Raw genomic sequence first — 26,621 nt, forward strand, 5'->3', positions numbered from 1 at the left:
TCAAAAAGCTTGCCTAATGAAATAATGTAACTAAGCATGGTAGCATGTGCCTATAATCCCAGTTATGCTAGAGTCCACTAACAGTCCCACAAACCTTGAGACACTATCCAAAAAGTAAATAAAACAAAAGGTTGGGAGCGTGGCTCAAACGTTAAGAGTGCTTGCCTACCAAGAATAAGCCCTAAATTCAAAACTCAGTATCACCAAGTAAAATAGTAACAACAGAATATATGTATAAAATGCCATGGTTATATAGAGAAAACAGAAAAAGTTGATATGAATTGTATTAAGTTATAATTTATCAAAGAATTCAAGTTTTAGACAAAAATGCTTCCTGGGGGTAGGTGGAGGGGAATCTAAAGGATTTTCAGACCCCATACAGCAAGCCGTTTTGTATTCTATCACCTGAACACCAGCATGTCGCCTTCAAGAACTGTTCCCTTAACATTGTAATCTTTATTCATAACAGAGTTCCTAGTTAACAAATGACAGCAACCTGAGATCAGACTATGGTGCTCACTGTGAAAATATACAAAGCTGCTTTGTTCTCATCAGCACAGGTATTAAATACTGCTAGACTGAACTGTAAAGAAGATCAAGATTTTTTAACTACCATTACCTGTGGACTTCATTTTCTTTCCTGAAAGTCAAATATTTAATAATTTCCCTTTAAGCCGGACTCTGGTAATCCTAACTATTCAGGAGGCTGAAATCTAAGGATCATAGTTCAAAGCCAGCCCAGGCAGGTAAGTCTGTGAGATTCTTCTCTCCAATTAACCACTAGAAAACTGTGGCACTGTGGCTCAAAGTGGTAGAGCACTAGCCTTGAGTGAAAAATCTTAGTGACAGCACCTAGGCCCTGAGTTCAAACTCGAGGACAGGAGTGTGTATGCATGCAAACAAAGAAACAAACCCTCTACACTTGAAGTTGCTGAACTAAATAACAAGGTCATAATTCTGTTTTTTAAAAAAATAAGTTTTAGGTGGGTACTGGTGGCTCACACCTGTAATCCTAGTTACTGAGGAGGCTGAGATCTAAGAATTCTGGTTCAAAGTTAGCCTGGGCAGGAAAGTCCAATGAGACTCTTTATTTCCAATTAATCACCAGAAAACTGGAAGCAGAGCTGTGGCTCAGAGTAGTAGAGTGCTAGCTTTGGGCAAAAGATCTTAGGGCTAGTCCCCAGGTCCTGAGTTCAAGCCCCATGACTAACAATAAAAAAAAGTTTTACTTACCAGAAAAACCAGTGACCCATCAAGTCCTAGCATCTAAAATAATAGTAATAACACGCATTAATTGAACCGCAGCAGGATTTTCTACTATTACAAAAAGGTTTATTTTTGTTTCAGTCTCTTTACACACGTCTCCACTACATTCCAATACTTATGATTTTCATAATAAAAAGTGTTACTACAATTTTACTGCTAAGGATCTATTATTCCAAATCTTTACAATTATTTACTTTGGTTCTATCTAGGGTTTAATCTTCACATTAGAGAACCAGTACATGATAGAACTATATCATTATATGCAAAATATGAAAATATTAAAGTTAAATTGTGATTTGGTTTTCTAAAAGTTCACAATTTCAAGTAAAACACTGCCCATACAGAGCAATGTTTGTACTAAAGACCAGAAGATAGAAAGACAACCATCAGTGTCATAACCAGAAACAATACATCATTTGATTTCTGTAAAGTTAAATTCCATTAACTATCTTCATCAAATATTAACTATGAAATTAGTGCACACAATGAAATATGCCCAACTTTAAAATACACTAGGACTAAATGCACCAAATGCACTGATTAAAACACATCTTACTCTTTCCCATGTAAGCTCCTCTGCAGCTCGGTCCCATTCTAAAGCATTCCAGTTCATGTCATCTAGAAATAAATTGCAGATTAAAGATTATTGATGAAAATTGAATAAATAACCGAACTCTTTCATTTATAAGCTAGCTTTTGGAAAGCTGAACTACCTTTTAAATTGTTATTTATTAGCAGTATAGGGCTTGAACTCACATCAGGGACTTGCTTCTACTCGGTGGCACAATACCACCTGGCACAATACCACTTGAGCCATACCTCTAACCCTTTTTTTTCCTGGTTAACCTGGCGATGAAGTCTCATAGACTTTTTTGCCTAAACTAAACTCGAATTTAGATCCTCTGGACCTCAGCCTCCTGAGTAGCTAGGATTATAGGCAGGAGCCACTGGGACCTGGTTCATATTTAAAATTTGTATACTGTTTCTTTATTAGGTAAATAATATGCATCAATATATACCTGTGTGTGTGTGTGTGTGTGTGTGTGTGTTTTGTGTGTATGTGTGTGTAATCCTAGACTGAAACAGGAATTCAGTAGCTCTGAGTCAGAAATTAATCTAATAGATTTGAGAAGAGTAAGGAAACCAGAGACTAGAACTTTCTGAATGATGTGGAGGATAAAAGTATAAAAGGCAGAGCTGGACAGGGCAGCCCATGTCTATATAATCCTAGCATAGAAGGACAAAGAGCTGAGACTAGCCTGGGTTTCAAAGTGAGATTATGCAAAATAGAAGGGTGGGAGTGGAGGAAGGAAAAGGTGGGGGTCGGGAATAGGGGCCAGGAGTGGTGATGGTGCATGTCTCCAATCCCCGCTAGTCAGAAGGTCTGAACAAAAGCAAGACTTTATCTTAATAAACAATAAAAGCAAAAGAAATAGTGGTGTGGCTCTAACGGTGGCCTAGCAAGCCCCTACACTGGGAGGAAAAGTATGAAAGGCAGACAATCTGTCTTTCACTTTTTCCTTTAACCTTTCTCTGCAAAAGTCTATTTCTTCTCATTCCTTAGGACTCAGCTCAAAAGTCACTTTCTCAAAAAATAATAAATAAATACTTATTCTGCGCTTGCTGGCAATCTGCATGCAAACTAGATCTCATCTGAGTTGTAGGTACAGAGCAATCTTTATCACCCTTATCACAATGTACACATTCTAGTCTTCCCTAAGACTAGGACCCCCACACCAAGGCAGACACCTGCTGTTTTATATTTATTTATATACTTAAAAGTCTTAAGGAGGAGCCAGGCGCCACTGGCTCACGTCTGTAATCCTAGCTACTCAGGAGGCTGAAGACCGATCTGAGGATCGAGGTTCAAAGCCAGCCCGAGCAGGAAAGTCCATGACACTTTTATCTCCAATAAACTAGAGAAAAACCAAAGTGGCACTGTGGCTCAAGTGCTCGCCTTAAGCTGAAGAGCTCAGGGACAACGCCCAGGCCCAGAGTTCAAGGCCATGACTGACAAAAAAAAAAAAAAAAAAAGTCTTGAGGAGACAAAGAACAACGTCAAGTGAACTGATAGGCAGTGTAGCAATTGTCAGGAAAACTCTGTAGTGGTATGAGCAAAGGAGAGGCATGCGCTATTACTAACAGATTGGCAAATTTAATCTTGGACCTTAGTTTACATTCTGGAGTTGACACTGCTAGAAAATGAAAAAAGAAAAAAGGCCTTTGGGTAGCACCTGGCCTGCATACACTTCAAATATCAATTCTAGAGCTGTGAGGTATAAGAAGCTCTCAAGAAACCCAGGGCTCTTCCTAAGGTGGTACTCCCTCAAGGATAAGGCCATGATGCGTGTTAAGATTGTAAAGTCCAGCCGGGCGCTGGTGGCTCACGCCTGTAATCCTAGCTACTCAGGAGGCTGAGATCTGAGGATCGCGGTTCAAAGCCAGCCCGGGCAGGAGAGACCGTGAGACTCCTATCTCCAATAAACCACCAGAAAACCGGAAGTGGCGCTGTAGCTCAAGCGGTAGAGCGCTTGCCTTGAGCTGAAGAGCTGAGGGACAGCGCCCAGGCCCAGAGTTCAAGCCCCACGACCGACCAAAAAAAAAAAAAAGATTGTAAAGTCCAGCAGGGTGCCGGTGGCTAACACCTGTAATCCTAGATACTCAGGAGGCTGAGATCTGTGGATCCTGGTTGAAAACCAACACTGGAGGAAAGTCCATGAGACTCTTATCTCCAATTAACCATCAGAAAATCAGAAGCAGTGCTGTGGCTCTAAATGGAAGAGTGTTAGCCTTTAGCGAACTCTCCAGGTATGTTCAAACCCACAACCAAAAGAAAAAAAAGATTGTGGCTCAGTAGTAGAGCGCTTGCTTTGCATGCATGAAGCCCTGGGTCCGATTTCTCAGCACCACATAAGCAAAAAGAAAAAAGCCAGAAGTGGCACTGTAGCTCAAGTGGTAGAGCACTAGCCTTGAGCTGAAGAGCTGAGGGACAGCGCCCAGGCCCAGAGTTCAGGCCCCACAACCCCCCCCCCCCCCCAAAAAAGATTGTGAAGTCCAATAGCAAGAAGCCAGATGAGTTAAATTCAAGTCAAATATCATCATCTCTCAGTTGCTGCTCAAGATGAAGCTAAACTCAAAATTCAAGGCCCAGCTAGAGATTCTCAGCATCAAAGTAACAAAACTGATATTGGTGATGGCGGGAAACGTGTGTGTGTATGTGTGTGTGTGTGTGTGTGTTAAGAGTCGTAACAAAACTGATATTGGTGATGGCGGGAAACGTGTGTGTGTGTGTGTGTGTGTGTGTGTGTGTGTGTGTGTGTGTGTGTGTGTGTGTGTGTGTGTGTGTGTGTGTGTGTGTGTGTGTGTGTGTGTGTGTGTGTGTTAAGAGTCTCATGGAGCCATGCCTGTAATCCTAACTACTCAGAAGGTTAAGATTTGAGGATTATGGTTCAAAGTTGAAGAGCTGAGGGATGTGCTCATCCAGGCCTAGAGTTCAAGCACGCACCATAACCAACCAAAAAACAAACAAAGTCTCATGAACTTTCCTGCCCAGGCTGCTGGTTTTGAACTGTGATCCTCAGATCTCAGCCTCCTGAATAGCTAGGATTACAGGCATGAGCCACAAGTGCCTTGTGTCCATGAGCTTTTTAAGACATCAGAAATACTTCACCCAGTACCCCATGTTGTTCTGCTGGGTTTTGTTCAAACGAAGCTATAGGAGCTGGCTGTGCCCAGGTCCACACAGGTCCTCTCATCTACTTGGAAACCCCAAGTTATCAAGGATGGCATCTCTCACAGCTGGCAGAGTGGGGCTTCCGAGATGCTTCTAGGTTTTGTTTTTTTTTTTGAGCAAGAGACCCCATACTCCCAAGAACCTTTATTTATTTATTTTTCCCAATTTATGGCTCATAAAAAGAAGTTGTACTTAACTCCATGAAAATAGAAGCAATGAAGCAAGATAAACTTACACTTAATTTCTTCCCCCTAAAAAAGATCTATTCCTTTTTTAAAAATAATTTTCACTGGGTACCTGTAGCTAACACCTGTAATCTGACTCAGGAACTGAGATCGAACGATTGCAGTTCCAAGAAGCCAGCCCAGGCAGGAAAGTCCATGAGACTCTTATTTCCAATTAGCCTCTAGAAAACTGGAAGTGGAGCTGGAGCTCAAAGTGGTAGAATGCTAGCCTTGAGTTTATAAAGTTCAGGGACTGTGTTCAGGCCCTGAGTTCAAGCCCCACCACCACTACCACCACCAACAACAATAATAGCAATAGTTTTCTCTATCCATTCTATAAAGAGAACTGTAAAGCAAAATTTTCTGTACAACACAGAAAAAAAAGACATACTTATTAGTGCTGGTATCTGTACATGCTATTTTGATAAAATAAAGCAAAACTTACTTTGAAATAGAACTTGAAAACATTAAAATGCCAACCCTTAGGGTGAAGCATACAACAGCTTATACCTTGGGCTCCATTGTTAGCATCGGCAGCATCTTCCACACCTGCGTCATCCTCCTCCTCATTATCTTCCTCCTCCTCTTCTGCCTGATCATCCTGCGCTTCTGGGTTCTCCCCAACCACTGCATTCTCAGCTGGCGGGTTAGCAGGCTGATCAGCAGCCACATTTTCTGCACCATTTCCTCCTGCTGGAGCCTATGACGAGAGAAGAGCCCAAAAATCTAGCTAACTTGTCTCACCTTTGCTCTATTTCACAATCTCCCTGCTAGAAAAACAAAACTACTGAACACAAACCCCACTAGGATTCAAAAAATAAATACCTTCCAGAATCACTTTTAGTTGTTTTTCTTGGATTTTTTAGTAAAGGCCATCTTTTCTAAATGTATTTGGTTTCAGATCACCTTGTTATATAAAAGCCTAAGCCCACATATGTTTAAAGTCCAAAGACCATTAGAGCAAGGGTGTCAGTAGCTCACGCCTGTACTCCTACTCAGGAGGCTGAGACATGAGGATCACAGTTCAAAGCCAGCCCAGCAGTAAAGTCAGTGAGACTCTCATCTCCACTAATCACCAGAAAATCAGAATGGCATTGTTATTCAAAGTGGTAGAGGGCTAGCCTTGAGTGAAAGAGCTCAGGGACAGCGCCCAAACTGAGTTCAAGCCCTAAACCGATCAAAAAGAAAAGAAAAAAAAAAAACAAACAACTTTTCTATTTAGCAAAACTGGAAGTGGAGGTGTGCCACTAGGCCTTGAGCAAAAAAGCTCAGGAACAGCACCCAGGCCCTGAGTTCAAGCCCAGGGGAGACAGAGACAGACACATACAGACACAGAGACAAAAACGCCTGTTTAAAAACAAATTATAAACACACACACACACCCCCCACAAAAAAATAAAAACCTGTTTTCAAAAAAAATCTCCTTCTAGAGTGGGGGACCAGTATTCACACCTGTAATCCTAGCTAGTTAAGAGGCTGAGATATGAGAATTACAGTTTGAAGCCAGCAGTCCATGAGACTTATCGCCAATTAAGCACAAAAAAGCCAGACATAGAGCTGTGGCTCAAGTGGTAGAGCACTAACCTTGAACAGAAAAAAAGCTCAGGGACAGTGCCCAGGCCCTGAGTTCAAGACCCAAGACTAGAGCTGGGAAGTTGGCTCAGTGGTAGAGTGCTTGCTTCGCATGCATGAGGCCCTGGTTTTGATTCTTCAGCAAAACATAAGCAGAAAAACGCTGGAAGTGGTGCTGTGGCTCAAGTGGTAGGGTGCTAGCCTTGAGCTAAAGAGCTGAGGGACAGCGCCCAGGCCCAGAGTCAGGCTCTATGACCGACCAAAAAAAAAAAAAAGACCCAAGACTGGCACACACACAAAAATTCTCCATCTAACTTGGGTGTGGTGCCCCAGCTCTGCAGGATCTGAAGATCTGAGGGTTAAAGGTTGAGGTTAGGTCTAGAAAAAGTCAGTTAGACCTCATTTCAACTAACAACCTGAGGTGATAGCCTATAAACCCAGCTCTGCAGAAGGCAGAGGCAGGACTGTAGTCCAAGGCTGGACCCTGGCAGATAGACTACCTGAAAAATAAACTTCAAAGTCTAAGGGCTAGGAATGTGGCTCGGGAGTAGACCACTTCTGGAACACATCTATATAAAACTTAATCTTGCTATTAACACATGAGGAAATGGTTTCAAATTTCTGTTTAGTAGATAAGACTTTACATATGGACTTTTCAGTTCTCAAATGTCCCTCCTCTGGCTCTTCCAATGTCTACTAGCAAGCTGAGCAAGGTAGCATACACCTGCAACCACAGCTACTGGGAGGGAAAAAAGATTAGTTAGGACAGTGGCAAATTCAAGGCCAACCAGGGGAATGTAACAGGTAATTATCTCAAAGTAAAAAATTGCCTAGGGGCATTGCTCAGAGCATGCTCAGTTCAGTATCACCAAAAAACAAACAAAATAAGTTTGCTACCTACCAAATGCAATTACTAAATTGTAATGAACTGGTTTTTTTGGTCAGTTGTGGGCTTGAACTCCGGGCCTAGGCACTGTCCCTCAGCTCTTCAGCTCAAGGCTAGCGCAGGGCCAGCGTGGGCAGGAAACTTCATGAGACTCTTCAATAAATCACTCAGAAAAAAACCCGAAAGTGGTGCTGTGGCTCAAGTGGTAGAGCGCTCTCCTTGAGCTGAAGAGCGCAGGGACAGTTCCTAAGCCCAGAGTTCAAGCCCCATGACCGACAAAAAAAGAAAAAGATAACAAGCTAGCAAATGAAAAAAAGCAGTGTCATTCTCTTTTTTTAGATCACTGTTTATGGAGAAGTGTCTGTAGACAAAAAAAAAAAAAAAAAAGGAATTCAATGAAATCAATCTACACATTGAAAAAAGCAAAACAGCCCTAAAAACAAAGATTGTTAATTATCACTGAGAATTTTACGGTCAAATTTTTCTTAATAAAGTTTTTACAAAGTAAACTTTTCATTTTACCAAACAGCCAATCATTTTCAAGTTCGTAATTTCTCAGCAAAACACTAAAACCATTTAACCAGACAGGTACCAATGGTCACATATGCAATCCTAATTACTCTGGAGGCTGAGATCTAAGGATCATAGTTCAAAGCCAGCCCAGGCATGAACGCTTGAGAGACTCATCTCCAAATAACCACTAAAAACCTGGAAGTGAAAGCTGTGGCTCAAGTGGCAGAGCACTAGCCTTGAGCAAGAAAGATCAGAGAGAGTGGATAGGCTCCAACCCTCAATTCAAGACACAAGACCAGCATGTCCGTGTCACACACATACACCATTTAACCTACCTTCTCTTTAACACTTCTACAAACAGCCTTCTATCACTCATAAAGAAAAAACTGTACAAGATTCTTTTTCTTGGTGATACTGGAATTTGAACTCAGGTATTTGTGCTTGCTAGGTCGGTATTCTACCACCTGAGCTACACCTGGAATCCCTTTTTTTTTTTTTTCAGACAGTGGCTCAGTTTCTTGTGTATATGAGGTAGCAGGAAACAAGTTTAGATTTAAAGCCTCCTACCTAATACTGATCCCTAAGTCCCCAAATCACGCTTTCATTTTTCATGTTTCTATAATCTTTTCCCAAGCCTACCAATATCCTTTAAATGACAAGAGCACAATGTATGTGGCACCTGAGAACCAAAGGTTTGGGTCTCAAACCTTATGTCCTACCTAACTAAAACTAATGTAGAGATAGGAGTTACCTCATTTTGATGGTGCCCAGCAGCGATGAAAGGCGGGGCAGCATGCTCTAGCCAGATTGGTGCTCCTCCGTGGACTATCTGCTCTCGCAGCCACACCAGACTGATGAACGCACACAGTGTGCATGTTACCACAAAACAACCCTGCAAACAATCCGCCAACAGATTTTCCCTGTTTAAAAAAACACAAAGAACACTTGGGAAAACGGCCAGAAAAAGAAACTTCAATTTTTAGGGTAAAAATCAGTTTCTCTAAAAGAAGTATTTATAATGATGATGTTATTTTATAAACTGGCTAACACACATATTACAAATATGTTTTAAAAGCAATAAACTATCCATTGCCTCTCATTTTACTTATTTTTTTGCCAGTCCTGGGTGCTGTTTCTGAGCCTCTTTGTGCTCAAGGCTAGCGCTCTACCACTTGAGCCACAGTACCACTTCTGGCTTTTTCTGCGTAGTTTATTGGAGATATGAGTCTCTCAGATTTTCTTCCCTGGTCTGGCTTTGAACCTTGATGCTCAGATCTCAGCCTCCTGAGTAGCTAGGATTACAGATGTCAGCCACCAGCACCCAACTACCTCTCCTTTTAATATGGCTAAAATCCAAGAGGGCGGCAAGCACAAAGCTGACAAATAAATACTCAACAACAGCCAAGCATTAAATTTTATATAATCTATTAAACATGAATAGCCTTGTCCAAACCCTTACAAAGAAGTTTCTGATCCTTATTTGACATACAAGTTTAGCTGATACCCAACTCCACACAAACTAACAGAATCATCAAATCAGAAAAGCAGAAATTTCTTCTACAGATAGACTAATTGATAATGTAAAAAAATAAAAATCAAGAGATACTCAATATACTAGATATAAGGCAAAGAAGTCTGTAATATATTGTGCAGAAAATTTTCATTTAGGAAAAAAAGAATCAAGTGTTGATTCTTTTTTGGTAGATGGTGGGGCTTGAACTCTGGGCTTGGGCACCGTCCCTGCGCTCTTCAGCTCAAGGCAAGCCCTCTACCACTTGAGCCACAGGGCCACTTCCGGTTTTCGAGTGGTTTATTGGAGATAAGACTCTCACTGACTTTCCTGCCCAGGCTGGCTTTGAACTGAGATCCTCAGATCTCAGCCTCCTGAGTAGCTAGGATTACAGGCGTGAGCCACCAGCGCCTAACTTCAAGTGGTGATTCTAATGAAACATGTATCACAAGTATATCAAGTCCTCGGTAAGTCCAAAGAGGCAAAGTAGGGTCCCTTTACGTCCCTGGAAATACACGGAATTTTTTTTGTAATACTGAAGATCCCTTTGGTCTTTTCCTGTCCTTCAGTATAACTCAAGGGTAATTGGGAAACCTTGGTAGCCTTTGGGAAACTTACTACTTTCATGTAGTAACAAGGGTCAGCCTGGAAGACCTCATGCTAGAGGCTGCAAACTTGAACTGGGATTTACTACTTTCATGTAGTAACAAGGGTCAGCCTGGAAGACCTCATGCTAGAGGCTGCAAACTTGAACTGGGATTGTTCCTAAGAAAGCAGGTCTATAGTATCTCTTAGATCAAAAGAGAAATAGTAACCATTGCTTGTTAAGGAATTTTTCAAACTATTAAAATTTTGATGGACTGGGACTAAAATATTCTGTTTCTTGTTGCCTTCAGCAATGAGAACAGTTAACTGCTTCTTACAGATTTTATTATTAAGTAGCTATACTAAGGGATTACAATTCTGCAAGTCAGGTTCTGAGTACAATGAGTACAACGTTTCTGGTCAATCTCTCCCCTTCCTTCTTTTTCTCCCATTTTCCCCCTCCTGTCCTCCTCACTGATCTCTGATCAATGACAATAAGCCCAATGACATGAATGTCAAATTGAATATACAATAAAACAATCATAGATAAGTCTTTATTCATATATACCATAACCATATGAAGAAATTTTTTTTTTTAAGTCACGGGGCTTGAACTCTGGGCCTGGGCACTGTCCCTCAGCTCTTCAGCTCAAGATGAGCACTCTACTACTTGAGCTACAGCGCCACTTATGGTTTTCTGGTAGTTTTTATTGGAGATAAGAGTTTCAAGGACTTTCCTGCCTGGGCTGGCTTTGAACCATGATTCTCAGATCTTAGCCTCCTGAGTAGGTAGTATTACAGGTGTGAGCATTAATGTCAGCATGAGAACGTACTAGCATATACCTCAATCTGTATGATATTCTGCTTAACAAGTCATCTTGCCATTACCAAAAGATCTTTTAAAATGAGTGTTTGAAAAGAAAGATCAGTTATTTATATCAGCTACTTCTATGGTTAGAATTCTTAGAACATACAAATTTTCAAATTTATAAGTATACAAAGAAAACAAAAGTATCATTATTTACACTGTGCACAGGTTCAATACTCACGTTGACAACATGTCTAGTGGCAGTGTCAGTAGTGAGCTCACGGAGCCAGTAAACAAGCACTTGTAGATGCGGCCTACCAAAAGAGGGCATGATGGTATACAGTCACAACAGCATAATGAACTCATCCAGTTGCTTCAGAAGAATAATCTAACACTGAAATAAGTATTTGGTTTTTGCAGGCCTGAGTTTCAAGACAATTCATTTTAAAAATCATGGACAAGCATAAAAGCAGTGGCTGAAGATAAGTGCTCTGCAACGATGTTTAGATTCTTTCTAGGCTTGTGTTTGACTCATCTATTGGCTTCAGAGTGGCATACTGGTCTTCCATTATGACTGAATGCTTTTCTTTCTCTTTTGCTTTTACTTCCTTCCCTCTACATTCTCTTGCTTTCTTGTCTTTGATTGGAAACCTTGCCCCCTTTTATGAGACAGTCTTGCTATGTAGCAAGGTCTTTAGTTTGAGGCTAGCCTCAAACTAAAGACCTCCTGCCTTAGCTTCCCAAATGCTGGTATATTCCAGGAGAAATCCACCATGTCCAGCCTAAATAGCAAACTTTATTTGCTGTTTCTCACTCTAAAATGAAAACAAATCATCTTATTTCTATTCTAGCAGTACCCTATGTGTTGTTACTGTTTAAACTAAGATATATTTTACATTAATCTTAAGTAGCCAGACACATTCTTTATTTTTTGGTGCCGTTCCAGGGGCCTGATCTTAGGGCCCGCCTGCTATTCCTAAGCTTCTTTGCTCAAGGAAAAGTGCTCTACTACTTGAGTCCGCTACTCCACTTCTGGCTTTTTGGCACTTAACTGGATAAAAGTCTCACAGACTTCCCTTTCCATGCTGGCTTTGAACTGTGATCCTCAGATCTCAGCCTCCTAAGTAGCTAGGATTATAGGAATGAACCAGCACCCAGCTTCCAAATTCTTACACATGGGTCTATCTTTTTAACTACCATCTGGAACAAGATCTTCAACATTTCTAGCTACCCAGAAGGCTCCCTCAAAATTAAAGCAACTATAACATCTCTATTTCTCTATTTCTATCTCTATTTCTCCATTTCTATTCTCCTTAAAATTTCTCCCATGTTAAGATCACCTGAAATTTAGTTCCAGGCTGTTACCTAAAATGATTAGTTAGTATTGATTAACAATAACGAAGCTTACCTATTCTTTTTCCTAGCAGTCTTTTTTCTGTGAATCTCACATATTTCTTGGATTCCTTGTTCAAGTTGCAAAGTATAGGTTAAAACAGGGTTTTCATTATGGTAGAATGGTAGCTTATAGTAGTACACTTTCTGAAGCCTTACATCTAATGAAATATCTATCACCAGCAGCACCCTGTCTAACTCTGCAACTAAGTTTCTAAGTCCTTTTTCTTTCTCATGGCCAGGCTTTTGTCTTTCAACATAAAGACATCATTCCATTGTCTCTTTTTACAGTATAGAACTATGAATTTGCTAAAGTCACTAGAACAACTGGATTTAGCCTCTCTCAATTTTAGCCAACATTTTCTTCAATTTTAACACAGTACATAAAATTTCAAATGTAATTTAGATCTTTGCACATCTGTGTAAAATGTAGTTCAACACATCCCAAAGAAAAATTGTCATGATTTTTGAAAAATATGCTTTTAAAGGGTTCTAATGGGCAGGGCATAGTTGATCACACCTGTTAATTCCCATACTTGGTAAGTAGAAAGTGGGAGGCCTCAATTGGGGATCAAGAGCAAGCTTAGGGGGAAAAAAATCACTGAAATCCCACCTCAACAAATGAGTGAGCATGGCGATTTATACCCTCTATCCTAGCTATGCAGAAGGCATAGACAGGAAGATTGAGGTTGCCACTGAAAGTTCAAGAACATATTTGAAAATTTACCACTTTTGGTTATGATAAAAACCACTGCTGGCCAGGCTAATCCTAGCTGAGATCTGATCAGGGTTTGAAGCCTGGGTAGGAAAGTCCATGAGGCTTTTATCTCCAATGAACCACCAGAAAACCAGAAGTGGCACTGTGGCTCAAAGTGGTAGAGCACTACGATTGAGCAAAAGAGATCAAGGACAATGCCCAGGCTCTTTGTTCAAGCCCCACAACCAACACCCCCTCCCAAAAATGAAAAGAAAAAAGAAAAAAGAAAAAAGGAATTGCCCCTTTGAATAATATCAGAGAGACCCAGGCTCAGTTTTCTGCCTCCCTACTGACTCTCTTCAAAGGTACTAATACTGCTATTTTGTGTATTACTCAAGATTTTCATTTCATGGGTGATTCAAGCTAGTTTTACCCATGGAGACATGAAAATATTAATTATGCTTATTTTAGGAAATTTGTTTTAATTCCAACGGATTATACCTATATACCATGTCATTCATTATGATATCTACTCCTTTCCATGTCTTTCAGAAAAATAAACACAAGATAAATCACCTAAGAGGCATGGTTAAGTTACACTACTTCTCAGGGAGCCCCCTATACCTGAAAGCTAAATCTCCTGGTTATTCAGGACCATTATATATGTAATGTAAAAGGGAGATAGAGCTGGGATGAGAAAATCTCCGGAAAATTCATTTATTAGACAACTTATAAGCACCAATGTAGTTTATAGTTTGATTTTGCTTTCTCAATTCTTTCATGAACTTCTATTAGTAGTCTCTGCACATTTTATTTTTCTTTCTCACACTCATTCAAAAAACAGGTCTACTTAAAACTTACTCCTGGGACATAGCTCAGTGGTAGAGTGCATGTTTAGCATGTGTGAGGCCCTGTATTCAATCTCCAATATCCCCCATCATAGAAAAAAATATAATTAAAAATAGTTTAAACAATGAAGCAATATTTTTGTAATAAACTCCGACAGGAGGCATGAATACTCACATGCTGTAAGAGGAACAACTCCCAACCATGCAAAGGCAACAAGTGTATAATGAAACCAGTATCGTATTGCAGTGCCAATGCTTGTAACCAGTCCAGCAAATATATCTTGGATTGGAAGCCGTGAAGGCATATCTGGAGAATAAACTATAAGAAGAGAAATGCATACAGAATTTCATAAAGACTTAAAAATGGTTTAATTCAGAACTACAAAATAGGCATATAAAGCTGTCTGAACTTTCAATATTTAGCTTTTAAGTACTGCGCTTTTCAATTTATTGAATCACACTTTCTCAAGAAAATCAATAAAAAGCTCTAAACTAAAAAACAAGATTCAACTGGAAAAGGTTCACGTCCCTTGCCCACAGCCATGAAACTTGTGCAATGTTTAAATGCATTTCAGCATTCAGACAATAAGGTATCTGGCTTCCTGTGCTAGAAAAGAACAGGTAAAGAAAATAGATGCAAAAGCTGAAGCTGATGACATCAAGAAAGAGCTCCCCCAAATACAAGCATTAGAAACAACATTCAAAGAGTACAACAATCCACAGTCAAGTCCTTACATGTGGTACAACAGCCCACTGATATGCTAGCAAACTCTTCCTCTGATTGTATTTAACATTGTACTTAAAATTTCAAATGACAAATTCAGACCTTATCATTTATCTGAAGCTGTAGTTCAATACACATGGGGAGAAAGGTTTTGCTACATTTTAGAAAGTGATTCCAGGGGTTGAGAATGTGGCTTAGTGGTAGAGTGCTTGCCTAGCATGCATGAAGCCCTAGGTTTGATTCCTCAGTACCTCATAAACAGAAAGGGCCAGAAGTGGCACTGTGGTTCAAATAGTAGTGCTAACCTAGAGCAAAAGAAGAGCTCAGGAACAGTACGCCCAGGCCCTAAGTTCAAGCCCCCAGGACTGGCAAAAAAAAAAAAAAAAAAGTTGCAATAACACCCCGCCCCCCACTATTTAAAAGGTTCCTCTCTAAATAACGCAGGAAAAACAAATTCCTTTTTCTACAGTGAGGCCACACAAGAAATGACAATGTGTAAAGTTCAAAAATCAATTATGCAAAATTTCTTTTTTTTTTTTTTTTTGGGTCCGGTCGTGGGCCTGAACTCTGGGCCTGGGCGCTGTCCCTCAGCTCTTCAGCTCAAGGCTAGCACTCTACCACCTGAGCCCCAGCACCACCTCCGGCTTTTTTCTTTCTGCTTATGTGGTGCTGAGGAATCGAACCCAGGGCCTCTGGCATGCAAGGCAAGCGCTCTACCACTGAGCCACCTTCCCAGCCCCAATTATGCAAAATTTCTAAGACCGAGCTGAGTATGTAGCTCAGAGTCAGAGCACTTGCTTAACTTGTAAATGGCCCTGGTTGGGTCTGATTTCCAGCAGCAGAAAATAAATTTAAGTAGTAAATATAAAATGTATAAGAGCACTATATATACAAAGCTGTTCACCTTTTAGAAACATTAAGAAGTAAAAAATCAACAAATGGCAACTTTTTATGAAATGCATAGATCACAACTTTCAATAAAATACTTAGTATTAAAAAGTCATGCCAGGTGCCAGAAGCTCACGCCTGTAACCCTAGCTACTCAGGAGGCTGAGATCTAAGGTTGAAAGCCAGCCAGGGCAAAAAAAGTCCCCACGAGATTTTTATCTAAAATAAACTACTCAGAAAAGCAAGAAATGATGCTGTGGCTCAAGTGGTAAAGCGCTAGCCTTGAGCACAAAGAACAAAGAAGCTCAAGGTCAGCACCCAGGTCCTGTGTTAAAGCCCCAGGACAAGCAAAAAAAAAAAAGTCATTAAGACAGGTGGCTCATGTCTGTAACCCTAGCTACTCAGGAGGCTAGTATCTGAGGATCACTTTTTGAACCTAGCCAAAGCAGAAAAGTCCATAAGACTCTCCACCCAAAAGCCAGGGGTACAGCGGTAGCTCAAATAGTAGAATGCAAGCATTGAGAAAAAAAACTCAGGGACAGCACCCAGGATGACCACTAACTAAATAAAGCTTTTATACACTAGAGAAAACTGAAGATTACAAAACAATGCAACTGACAGTTGTTGTTGTTGTTTGGGGGTGGGGGGAGCTGGTTGTGGGATCTGAACCCTGGGCCAGGGCGATGTCCCTCAGCTCTAGGCTAGCGCTCTACCACTTGAGCCACAGCTCCACTTCCAGCTTTTTTCCTTTTTGCTTATGTGGTGTTGAAGAACTGAACCCAGGGCCTCAGGCATGCAAGGCAAGCAAGCAGTCTACCACTGCGCCACCTTCCCAGCCCCAAATGCAACTGACATTTTTAAAGACAATAATTGTAACCTTAATCATTAAATCATTAATATTTATCAAATATAAAGTAAAACACTAATTTATAGTACTTATTTTGAGCAGCTCAAGATTTATGAGGCTTAAAAAAATAAAAATCTAAAACACACAAAAAAAATCAGAGAAGTGCCTGGCGCTGGTGGCTCACGCCTGTAATCCTAGCTACTCAGGAGGCTGAGATCTGAGGATCGAGGTTCAAAGCCAGCCCGGGCAGGAGACACCGTGAGACTCTTATCTCCAATAAACCGCCAGAAAACCGGAAGTGGCGCTGTAGTTCAAGTGGTAGAGCGCTCGCCTTGAGCTGAAGAGCTGAGGGACAGCGCCCAGGCCCAGAGTTCAAGCCCCACGACTGACCAAAAAAAAAAAAAAATCAGAGAAGAAAGGGATAATAAATGTGTTAGGACCCCAACATGAAAAATTACACTTAAAATGTGGCTCAGAGGGACACAAAGGCACAATGCTTATGTACATCTGAATATCTACTGAAATGAACTCCAAGAAACAGAAACAAAAGGGTTTTTTTTTCCTTTTGCTTTCTTTTGTCTTGTTTTTCCATTTTTTGGGAGGGTAGTGGGGGGCACCGAAATGGTGGAACAAAGGGTGAACAAAAGCAGCAGTGAAACTCACTAGACACTATATTGGAATGAATTGTACAAGTTGTGGGTGGGGATAGGAGTGAAACAGGGAGAGAGCAAGGGAAGGGGTGACACTGTTTTAAAAAAAAATGTACTGTTTAAAATTGTTAAAACAGAGATACAGGAGGACCCATTGCAACAATGAGATGTACAAGTCCTTATATTGAAAAACGAACTTTACAACTTTGGTGGGGGGGATGGGGGGGAGGGAGGAAGGGATGGGAAGGGATGGGAAGGGGAAACAAAGCAGGAAGCTACAATGCTTGATAAGAAATGTGTTCATTATCTTACCCATGTAATTATAACCCCTCTGTATTTTCACAATAAAAATATATTTTAAAAAATGTACTGTTTACTAACCCCTCTGCCCATCACCTTAACAGTAACAATAAAACATTCATTAAAAAAAGAACAAAAAACAGGGCTGGGAAGGTGGTAGAATGCATGAGGCCTTGTGTTTAATTCCTCAGCACCACATAAGCAGAAAAAGCTGGACATGGTGCTGTGGCTCAAGTGGTAGAGTGCTAACCTTGAGCTGAAGAACGGAGGGACAGAAGCCCAGGCACAGAGTTCAGGTCCCACAACCGACAAAACAAGCAAGCAAACAAACAAAAAAACAATAAAACTTGACCAGATGCTAGTGACTCATGCCTGTAATCCTAGCTACTCAAGAGGCTGAGATTTGAGGATTACCTTTCAAAACCAGCCCAGGAAAAAAAGTCTGAGATTCTTATTTCCAATAAACCACCAAAAAAATGGCACAAAGTGGTAGAGCATTAGCCTTCAGCAAAATGGAGCTCAGGAACAGTTCTCAGGCCCTGAGTTCAAGCACAGCAGCCAACAACAACAACAACAACAACAAGGCACAAGATGCATGAAGCACTGGATTCAATTCTCAAGGGGGAAGGGAGGAGAGAGATACACATGCCAAAACATTAGTATCTTGCTAGTATAGTCTTCCAAATATTTAAGATGAAATATGCAGATGAAAAAAGACAGAAAAAATGAAAGGTGAATGAGAACACTGATAGGACAAAGTGGATCATAAACACCTGAAAGACAGATGAAAATGAGTGATGGGTTCATCATGGGGGTCCTTATTCCCTTGCATATGTTTGAGCTTCTCTATAATTAAAAGGAAAGAAAATAAGAAGGAAAAGAATACCCTACAAAATGTGTTGTGTTAAAAGATGAAAAATTTTTAAAACATTTCCTAAGTAGATTTTTCTATAAGCATGGAGAGACAATGAAGTTCAGTATTGTTGCTTTGAAAGCATTTAAACACCTTTTGTTGCCAAAAATAACTGCAATGAAAACATTTAAAGAACTTACTTGGTGTAAAAGCAAATCTGTGCTTGCATAATTCACAGTATTCTTTCCGACTATGTTTCAGCCACTGAACTAAGCTGTAATTACAAATACATTAATAAACATTGGGTTTACAACAAACAAAAGATTTCATTGAAAACTGGTTTATATTAAAATCATATAGATTACAGCTTTTATAATTTTTTTTTTTGGGAGTCCGGTCGTGGGGCCTGAACTCTGGGCCTGGGCGCTGTCCCTCAGCTCTTCAGCTCAAGACTAGCTCTCTACCACTTGAGCCATAGCGCCACTTCCGGCTTTTTTTTTTCCTTTTTGCTTATGTGGTGCTGGGGAATTGAACCCAGGGCCTCATGCATTGCAAGGCAAGCGCTCTACCACCGAGCCATCTTCCCAGCCCCAGCTTTTATAATTGTAACCATTTCACCTTTAGAATATTCTCCAACCTTTTATAACTTCCTTCTAAACAGTACAGAATTTACAACAGCTAAAGACATAAGCAGTATTACTACAGCATTAGGAAGAATCCAATTAATATAAATTATAATCTCTTCAGAGCTAAATGAATATTGAAGAACACAAACATCAGTATCAGTTTAATACTGGTCTGATGATACTAAGACCATGTGACTGGGTCTGCTGACAGGCAGGTTTGGTTGTCACTAACTGGTGGGCTACTGGGCTTTGAGCAAGTTATTTTAGCCTAGTTTTATCATCAACATAATAGTCCACCACCCAGGTTTCTTTGAAAAGTTAGTTAAAAGATGTGTTAAGAGCTGAGAATATGGGCTGGGAAGGTGGCTCAGTGGTAGGGCGCTTGCCTTGCATGCATGAGGCCCTGGGTTCGATTCCTCAGCACCACATAAGCAAAAAGAAAAAAAAAAGCCCGAAGTGGCGCTGTGGCTCAAGTGGTAGAGTGCTAGCCTTGAGCTGAATTGCTGAGAGACAGCACCCAGGCTCAGAGTTCAGGCCCCACGACCGGACCCAAAAAAAAGAGCTGAGAATAATTCTTGGCCCAGAGTACTCCCTGAACATGAGCTGCTACCATACCACTCAAAACTAGAAAAGTACAGTATGTCCCATGAACAAAAACGAACTCAAAATCTACCAAAGTAACAAGTATTAAGGATTATGGGTAATTTTCACTGTTTTTTTTTTGTTTGTTTGTTTTTAGTCAGTTGAAAGGCTTTTGAACTCTGGACCTGGGTGCTGTCCCTTAGCTCTTCAACTCAAGGTGAGTACTCTACCACTTGAGCCACAGCCCTACTTCTGGTTCTCTGGTAGTTAACTGGAGAAAGCAGTCTCACAGACTTTCCTGCCCAGGCTGGCTTTGAACTGTGAGCCTCAGATCTCAGCCTCCTGAGTAGCTAGGATTATAGGCATGAGCCACCAGGGCCTGGCTTTTTTTCTTTTTTACAGAAACTTCAAAAGCAATTAATTATAGAGCAAGTTCTTTTAAAATGATCATTACTGTTGTATAGATGACAAAAATGAAGCTCAAAATTATAAAATTTTCTAACTACAGGACTTACCATTCCTGATGGATAAACTTAATACTGCCAGTACATACACAAGGATGATAAAGAGGTTTTTCAGGTGTTCCTTCTGATCGACACACCCTACATATGTCTGTTAATAAAACAGAAAAAATGAATTACTTTTGGTTATAACTTTTATAAAAAAAATAGACCACAAAAAAGAAAATATGTTGTGTTAAAGTAACAATATGTCACTTGGAAAAACATTAATCACAGCACAGAGAACTAAAAATTGTGATGAAAATAATATATACCTGAAACTAAAAGTTTCCTTTAAAAACATTAAAACATAAATAGTTGCTTAACACCTTTGTACACCTAAAGCTAACACATTCTATTTAAAACTGTGCTCACCCATAACAAATACCAAAACAAATCAGGTTACTCTTTAAGTGTCCTTAACCACAGTCCTAACAGTTTAAAATCCTCACTACATCTAATCCTAACAGAACAAGCTCCATAAAAACACACTTGAGGCACAGTGGATGTCCCTTTCTACAAGAACAAGGGACAGCAATAATCTCCTAATCTCTCTCTTAATGTTCTCTTCCCCCTCAGATGTGAGGGATACCCAATACACAGAAACTCCAACCAGAGAATGAATGGTCAGCCAGAAGCTGCTTTGCGTAGATGCTACAGGAACCTAAGGATCTTGAGATCCAGAGCATGGCAGCTCCCATGCTCACCAACAGCAACAAGTAGCAGTAGGGACTCATCTACCTGCCTGCCTTCCCACCTGGGGTAGACATCAACAGCCAGCAGAGCAGCACAGGGAGGAAAGCAACTGATCTGTCATGCTTGTTCACTTGCTCCTGAGCGCACCTTCCTCTGCAGGATGACATCTCAGCTATCCCTCAGAGCCCAATTCTAACCCCAAGAGGACAATTCCAGTTGTAACAGGCATGTACACAGGGGTAAGAGACATGAAGTTCACTTTGACCTACTCTAAGAACTCCTTATTTACTGAGGAAGAACTACAATCTAAATTTCTTTTGTAGACAGATGTAATACCCTTTTTGGATTTGCGTGTGCAGTATGTGATCCTGGATGTTTATCATCATTACAAGTTTGTGATGCTCAGTCTTGGTTCAGTTGTTATTCAGAATACCACATAACACACTCCCACACCCAAAAAATTTTTGGGTGCTGGTGCTTGAACTCAGGGTCTGGGTGTTGTCCCTGAGTTTTTGGACAGTGCTATACTACTTGAACTGCAGCTCCACATTGGTTTTTTGGTAGTTAACCGGAGATTAAGGGTCTCATGAACTTTCTTTCCCGGCTGGCTTTGAACTGCAACACCTATATATAAGCCTCCTGAGGAGCTAGGATTACAGGCATGAACTACCAGTACCAGGCATCCTAAAGATTTTGACTTTCTAGAAGTAGCTGGTGGGCATAGATAAGCTGCCCTCCTTTATGGTGAGAACTATGTGGGATCCTAACATCTGTAAACTTCTCACCTTCATCCTTGATTAATGAAAACATCTTTAGCAAAACTTTCCCTTTGGTTAGTCTCATGAAGTGCTCTAGTGGTGCACATACCAGTGAGCTGCTTGCTTAATCAGATGCAAAATTCCGACACAAACAAAATAGAACTGAGTTCCCATTCCACAATTCTAAGCAATAGTATCTAGGCAGCCTACTACTCTTTGGATGCTCCATTTCCTCCAAGTATGCATTTCAGTACCAAGGAAATTCAATCTCAGAGCCTAGAGGACCTTAGGTGCAGAACTCCCTGATGGGCCACCCTTTATTGTGCTTGAGACTCAAGCATAAGTGTTCTTAGCTTTAGTGAATTCAAATGTAAGACACTGAAAATGAAGCTACCTGAGGTACCAACACCAGATTTGCCTTGCAACTCAATCCCCCAAATACAGCACCTTGGAAGAATCTAGTTTTATCACTGCCCTTTTGGATTGGGAAAGCTGCATGCTCCCTGCTCCCTCTGTGGAACTGAAACAAAATCCCCATCACCTAGATACCAGATTGGAGCCATGATGCTGTGCAACTCATCTAAATTATCTAGAATTATGGGCCATCATGCTGTGCAACTGATTTAAGTAATCTAGAATTACCAAAGCTATTGGGCACTGTGGATATGGATTAGCCCTAGAATTATCAGTTATCCAGGTTGGGGCCAAATGATGCCCAAAGCCATCATCACCCAGAGTACTAAGATGCCCAGAGAATAACTTTTGAATGGCACATACTAGTATAAAATCAACTCATTAGGCAGGAGCGGTGTAAGTACAGGTAAGCCAGTACCAGAGAAGGAATCCTCTCTAGCATGCCCCATGAGACATGGTACTGAGGAAGGAAGTGGGGACTAGGCTCACATACTGATAAGCTATCAACTGAGTACTGGGGAAGGAAAAAGATGGGAATTGGCACACCACTGCCACTCGGGAGGCAAGGTCAACAGAAGGCAAGATAACCATGTGGACATTGCTGCTTGGACTCTTGGTGAGTTCACTCGACAATGAAGACCCTTGCAAAGCCACCCAGCTGTGTGTGACCAGTGAAGGCTGAGGTGAGACCAAGGCCGTGGCAAACTCCAGGAGTGACATCTTCAAAAGGTACTACTTACTCCAACAATGGCTGGAAGGCAAGTGGCTGACCAGAAATTAGGTGGAGAAGAGATCTACTTAGAAGATACACCTAGAATCAGGCAAGACAGTAATTTCCAAAAAGACCCTCATCCTTCTGAATGACAAACTACAAATACAAATATTAAGCAAATACAGCAAACCTAAAATCAAGTACCAGGCTCTGCTCAAAACAATGGTACAGAGAACTTGGATCCCAGAGATTGGAGTCTCTTGCACAGTCAGGGCCGGGTACTGGTGGCTCACACCCATAATCCTACTCAGGAGGCTGAGAGCTGAGGATCACAGTTCAAAGCCAGCCCAGGCAGGAAAGTCCGTGAGACTCTTACCTCCAATTAGCCACCAGAAAACTGAAAGTGGCGCTGTGGCTCAAGTGGTAAAGCACTCACCTTGAGTTGAAGAGTGCAGGGACAGCGCCCAGGCCGAGTTCAAGCCCCACAACCAACCAAAAAAAAAAAAAAAGACTGCACAGTCAAAACTATTCTGAGTAATAATAATATATCTTTTTTACTCATTGTCTTACAAATTTACAATGGCATTTTCTTTTTTTCTTTTTTTTCCAGTCGTGGGGCCTGAACTCTGTCCCTCAGCTCTTCAGCTGTCGACTAGCGCTCTACCGCTTGAGCCTCAGTCCCACTTCTGGCTTTTTCTGCTTATGTAGTGCTGAAGAATTGAACCCAGGGCCTCATGCATGCAAGGCAAGTACTCTACCATTGAGCCACCTTCTCAGCCCCAACAATGGCATTTTCTACATAATATGTGAGGCAATGGATTGAATGCATCCATATAAAAAATATCACCTGCTTGCCGTTAAACCAAATATAAAACAAATCACCAATTTTGGAAAATATGCTTTTATGAAAATGTAAATGGTATGTTATTGTAAATCTAAAATTCTTGCTGGATGCCGGTAGCTCATGCCTGTAATCCTATCTACCCAGGAGGCTGAGATCTGAGGATTACTTTTTGCCAGCCTGGGCAGAAAGTCCGTTGAGACTCTTATCTCCAATTAGCCATCAGAAAATGTTAAGTGGTGCTGTGGCTCAAGCGGTAGAGCACTCGCCTTGAGCTGAAGAGCTGAGGGGCAATGTCTAGGCCCAAGAGTTCAAGCCCTACAACTGACAAAAATAAATAGTTTTAAAAATTAAAATTCTTAATATAAGATAATGTTAAGCAAAATGTATTTTGTAATTTGGGGAGGGGAGGGGAGATTGCAGAATGCTTAAATAAACATGAAGGCTGACTCATTGTGATGACGAGATGTACAGGACACTATAGGGTGGGAGGAGTTGGGGATGTGGGGAGGGAAGTGATAGCAGGGGAAAAATAAAGGAGGAGGTAACAATGCTCACTATGAAATGTACTCATTACCTACTCATGTAGGTTACTACTGTAACCTCTCTGCACAACATTTTTACAATAAAAATATTAATTAAAAAAATTAAAATTCTTAGCTGGGCATCAGTGACTTACACTTATAATTCTAGCTACTCACAAGGCTGAAATCTGAGGACCACAGTTCAAAGCCAGCCTGGGTAGAAAAGTCCTTGAGACTCTTACTTACAGTTAAGCACCCTTAAAAAAAGCCCTAAGTTTGGCTGGGAATGTGGCTTAGTGGTAGAGTGCTTGCCTAGCATGCATGAAGCCCTGGGTTTGATTCCTCAGTACTACATAAACAAAAACAGCCAAAAGTGGTGCTGAAGAAGCTCAGGAACAGTGCCTAACCCTTAAGGTTCAAGTCCCTGGATGGGAAAAAAAAAAAAAAAAACACCTGGAAGCAGAGCTATGACATGACTCAAATGGTATAGCATTAGCCTTGAGTACAAAAGCTCAGGAACAGCACCCAGGCCATGAGTTCAAGCCCCAGGAGCACACGCACACAACGCATGCACACGCATGCCCGCGCACATACACAGACAGACAGACACACACACACACACACACACACACACGCACAATCTTCCACCAGGCACTAGTGGCTCATGCCTGTAACACTACCTGCTCAGGAGGCTGAAATCTGAGGATTGCAGTTCAAACCCATCCCAGGCAGCAAAGTCCATGAGACCCTTAGCTCCAATTAACCACAAAAAAGCTGTAATTGGACCTGTGGCTCAGTGCTAGCCTTCAGCAGAAAATCTCAGGGACAGCACCCAGACCCTGAGTTCAAGCCCCAGGAATGGCAAAGAAAAAGAAAAAAAAAAAAAAAAAAGAGTTATCTACTAGTATACGCAACACTACAACATTCAAGTTCCAAAATGCCATGTCATGAGTAGAATCATGCAGTAACTTTATACTTATGTGTGTGTGTGTGTGTGTGTGTGTGTGTGTGTGTGTGTGTGTGTGTGTGTATATATGCATATATATATATATATATATATTTTTTTTTTTTTTTTGCAGGCACTTGTAACTCATGCCTATAATCCTAGCTACTCAAAAGACTGAGATGTCAGCAGTGCAGTTTGAAGCCAACTCGAGGCAGGAAAGTCCATGGACCTCTTATCTTCAACAAGCTACCCAGAAATCCCAGAAGTGGTGCTATGCCTCAAGTGGTAGTGTTATACGCCTTGAGCTAAAGGAGCTCAGGGACATTGTCGGGGCCCCGAGTTCAAGCCTCAGGACCAGCACCCCCACAAAACAAAACAAAAAATTAGGGCTAGAAATGTGGCCTAGTGGTAGAGTGCTTGCCTAACATGCATGAAAGCCCTGGGTTCAATTCCTCAGTACCACATAAACAGAAAAAGCCAAAGGTAACGCTATGGCTCTCAAGTAATAGAGCGCTAGCCTTGAGCACAGAGAGGCTCAAGGACAGAGCCCAGGCTCCGAGTTCAAGCCTCAGGACCAGCAAAAGAAAAAAAAAAATTATGAAGATATTGTATGAAGGGTTACTATTTCACACGTCAAGGCATTTTAGTAAGCAATGGTGCTTTCGTCAAGCTGGTACTCTAAAGTGACCACAGTTAGCAAGTTAACTTCCTTCCAGCTGTGAGCATGGCACACAATGGAGCAGCTGCTGGTCACTAACCTTAACCCTAATTCTCAGCACAAGGCCCTGAGTTCAAACTCTAATACTGCCAAAGGAGCACTGGATCATCTAATGTGGACATCCACACTATGATGTCAGTAAGCAGCTCACGGGTAGCTTTAAGGTGCTGAGATTTAGGGGTATTTTATAACTAGAACACAACTTAGCCTATATAGTACCTTAGCAATTTCAAAAACAAGCCAGCAAACCAAAGAAAACTAAGAGCAAACACAACTGCCAAAACATAAAGCCAAGAAAGTATAACTACAATCAAAATTTCAGCAGGGTAAACAAGAACCAAGGTTACAAAAAGAGTGAAATCAACAAAAGATGTAGCCGGAGGCCCTTCATAAAAAGTTAGGCCCTCATATGTACAGTAAAACTGCACACGTACAATAAAGCTAAAAATTTTGCTTAGGCCGAAGTAAAACTGTGTCTGTCTTTTGTTTGTTTGTTTTGGTGGGTCATGGGGCTTGAACTCTGGGCCTGAGCGCTGTCCCTCAGCTCTTCAGCTCAAGGCTAGCATTCTACCACTTGAGCTACTCTGCCACTTTGGTTTTTCTGTAGTTTATTGGAGATAAGAGTGTCACAGACTTTCCTGCCTGGTGCTGGCTTTGAACTGTGATGCTCAGATCTCAGCCTCCTGAGTAGCTAGGATTACAGGTGTAAGCCACTGGTGCCTGGCCAAACTGTGTCTTTCTTGTAGCTACTGTAACCCTGCTTAGAAACAATAAGGCTCCTAGTTTTCAAAGACAAGTTTGTCTTATTTTATCCTAAGGGAACTTTGTTGCTTGATTTGAATACCTTGTAACTTCATACAATCGTATCATTTAAAGTTCCTAACAGTATTAGCACAAGTAATAATAAACTTCTTAAAATAAGAAACTTCAAATTCTTAAGTGACTTGAGCACAGAGAAGCCCAAGAGATAAGAGGGAAAAGAAACCACTAGTGGAATGGGGGAGAATC

The 26,621-nt window shown here is 41.0% G+C and overlaps 1 protein-coding gene across 1 annotated transcript in view; it reads right to left on the reverse strand.

Annotated features, from left to right (window-relative positions):
- The window catches only part of Marchf6 (membrane associated ring-CH-type finger 6), a 77,574-nt gene that overhangs the window by 40,889 nt on the left and 10,064 nt on the right, over positions 1-26,621 (reverse strand). Inside the window, exons 2-9 of the mRNA XM_042695163.1 lie at positions 20,020-20,116; positions 18,497-18,570; positions 14,210-14,353; positions 11,339-11,411; positions 8,946-9,114; positions 5,734-5,923; positions 1,823-1,884; positions 1,234-1,266 (exon numbers count right to left, since the gene is read on the reverse strand). Coding sequence (XP_042551097.1) covers positions 1,234-1,266; positions 1,823-1,884; positions 5,734-5,923; positions 8,946-9,114; positions 11,339-11,411; positions 14,210-14,353; positions 18,497-18,570; positions 20,020-20,116 — 842 coding nt within the window. The remainder of the gene's footprint in view (positions 1-1,233; positions 1,267-1,822; positions 1,885-5,733; positions 5,924-8,945; positions 9,115-11,338; positions 11,412-14,209; positions 14,354-18,496; positions 18,571-20,019; positions 20,117-26,621) is intronic.

Source organism: Dipodomys spectabilis, unplaced genomic scaffold, assembly GCF_019054845.1.
Source record: "Dipodomys spectabilis isolate Male_0828 unplaced genomic scaffold, ASM1905484v1 ptg000179l, whole genome shotgun sequence".
In the NCBI taxonomy this organism is placed as follows: Eukaryota; Metazoa; Chordata; class Mammalia; order Rodentia; family Heteromyidae; genus Dipodomys; species Dipodomys spectabilis.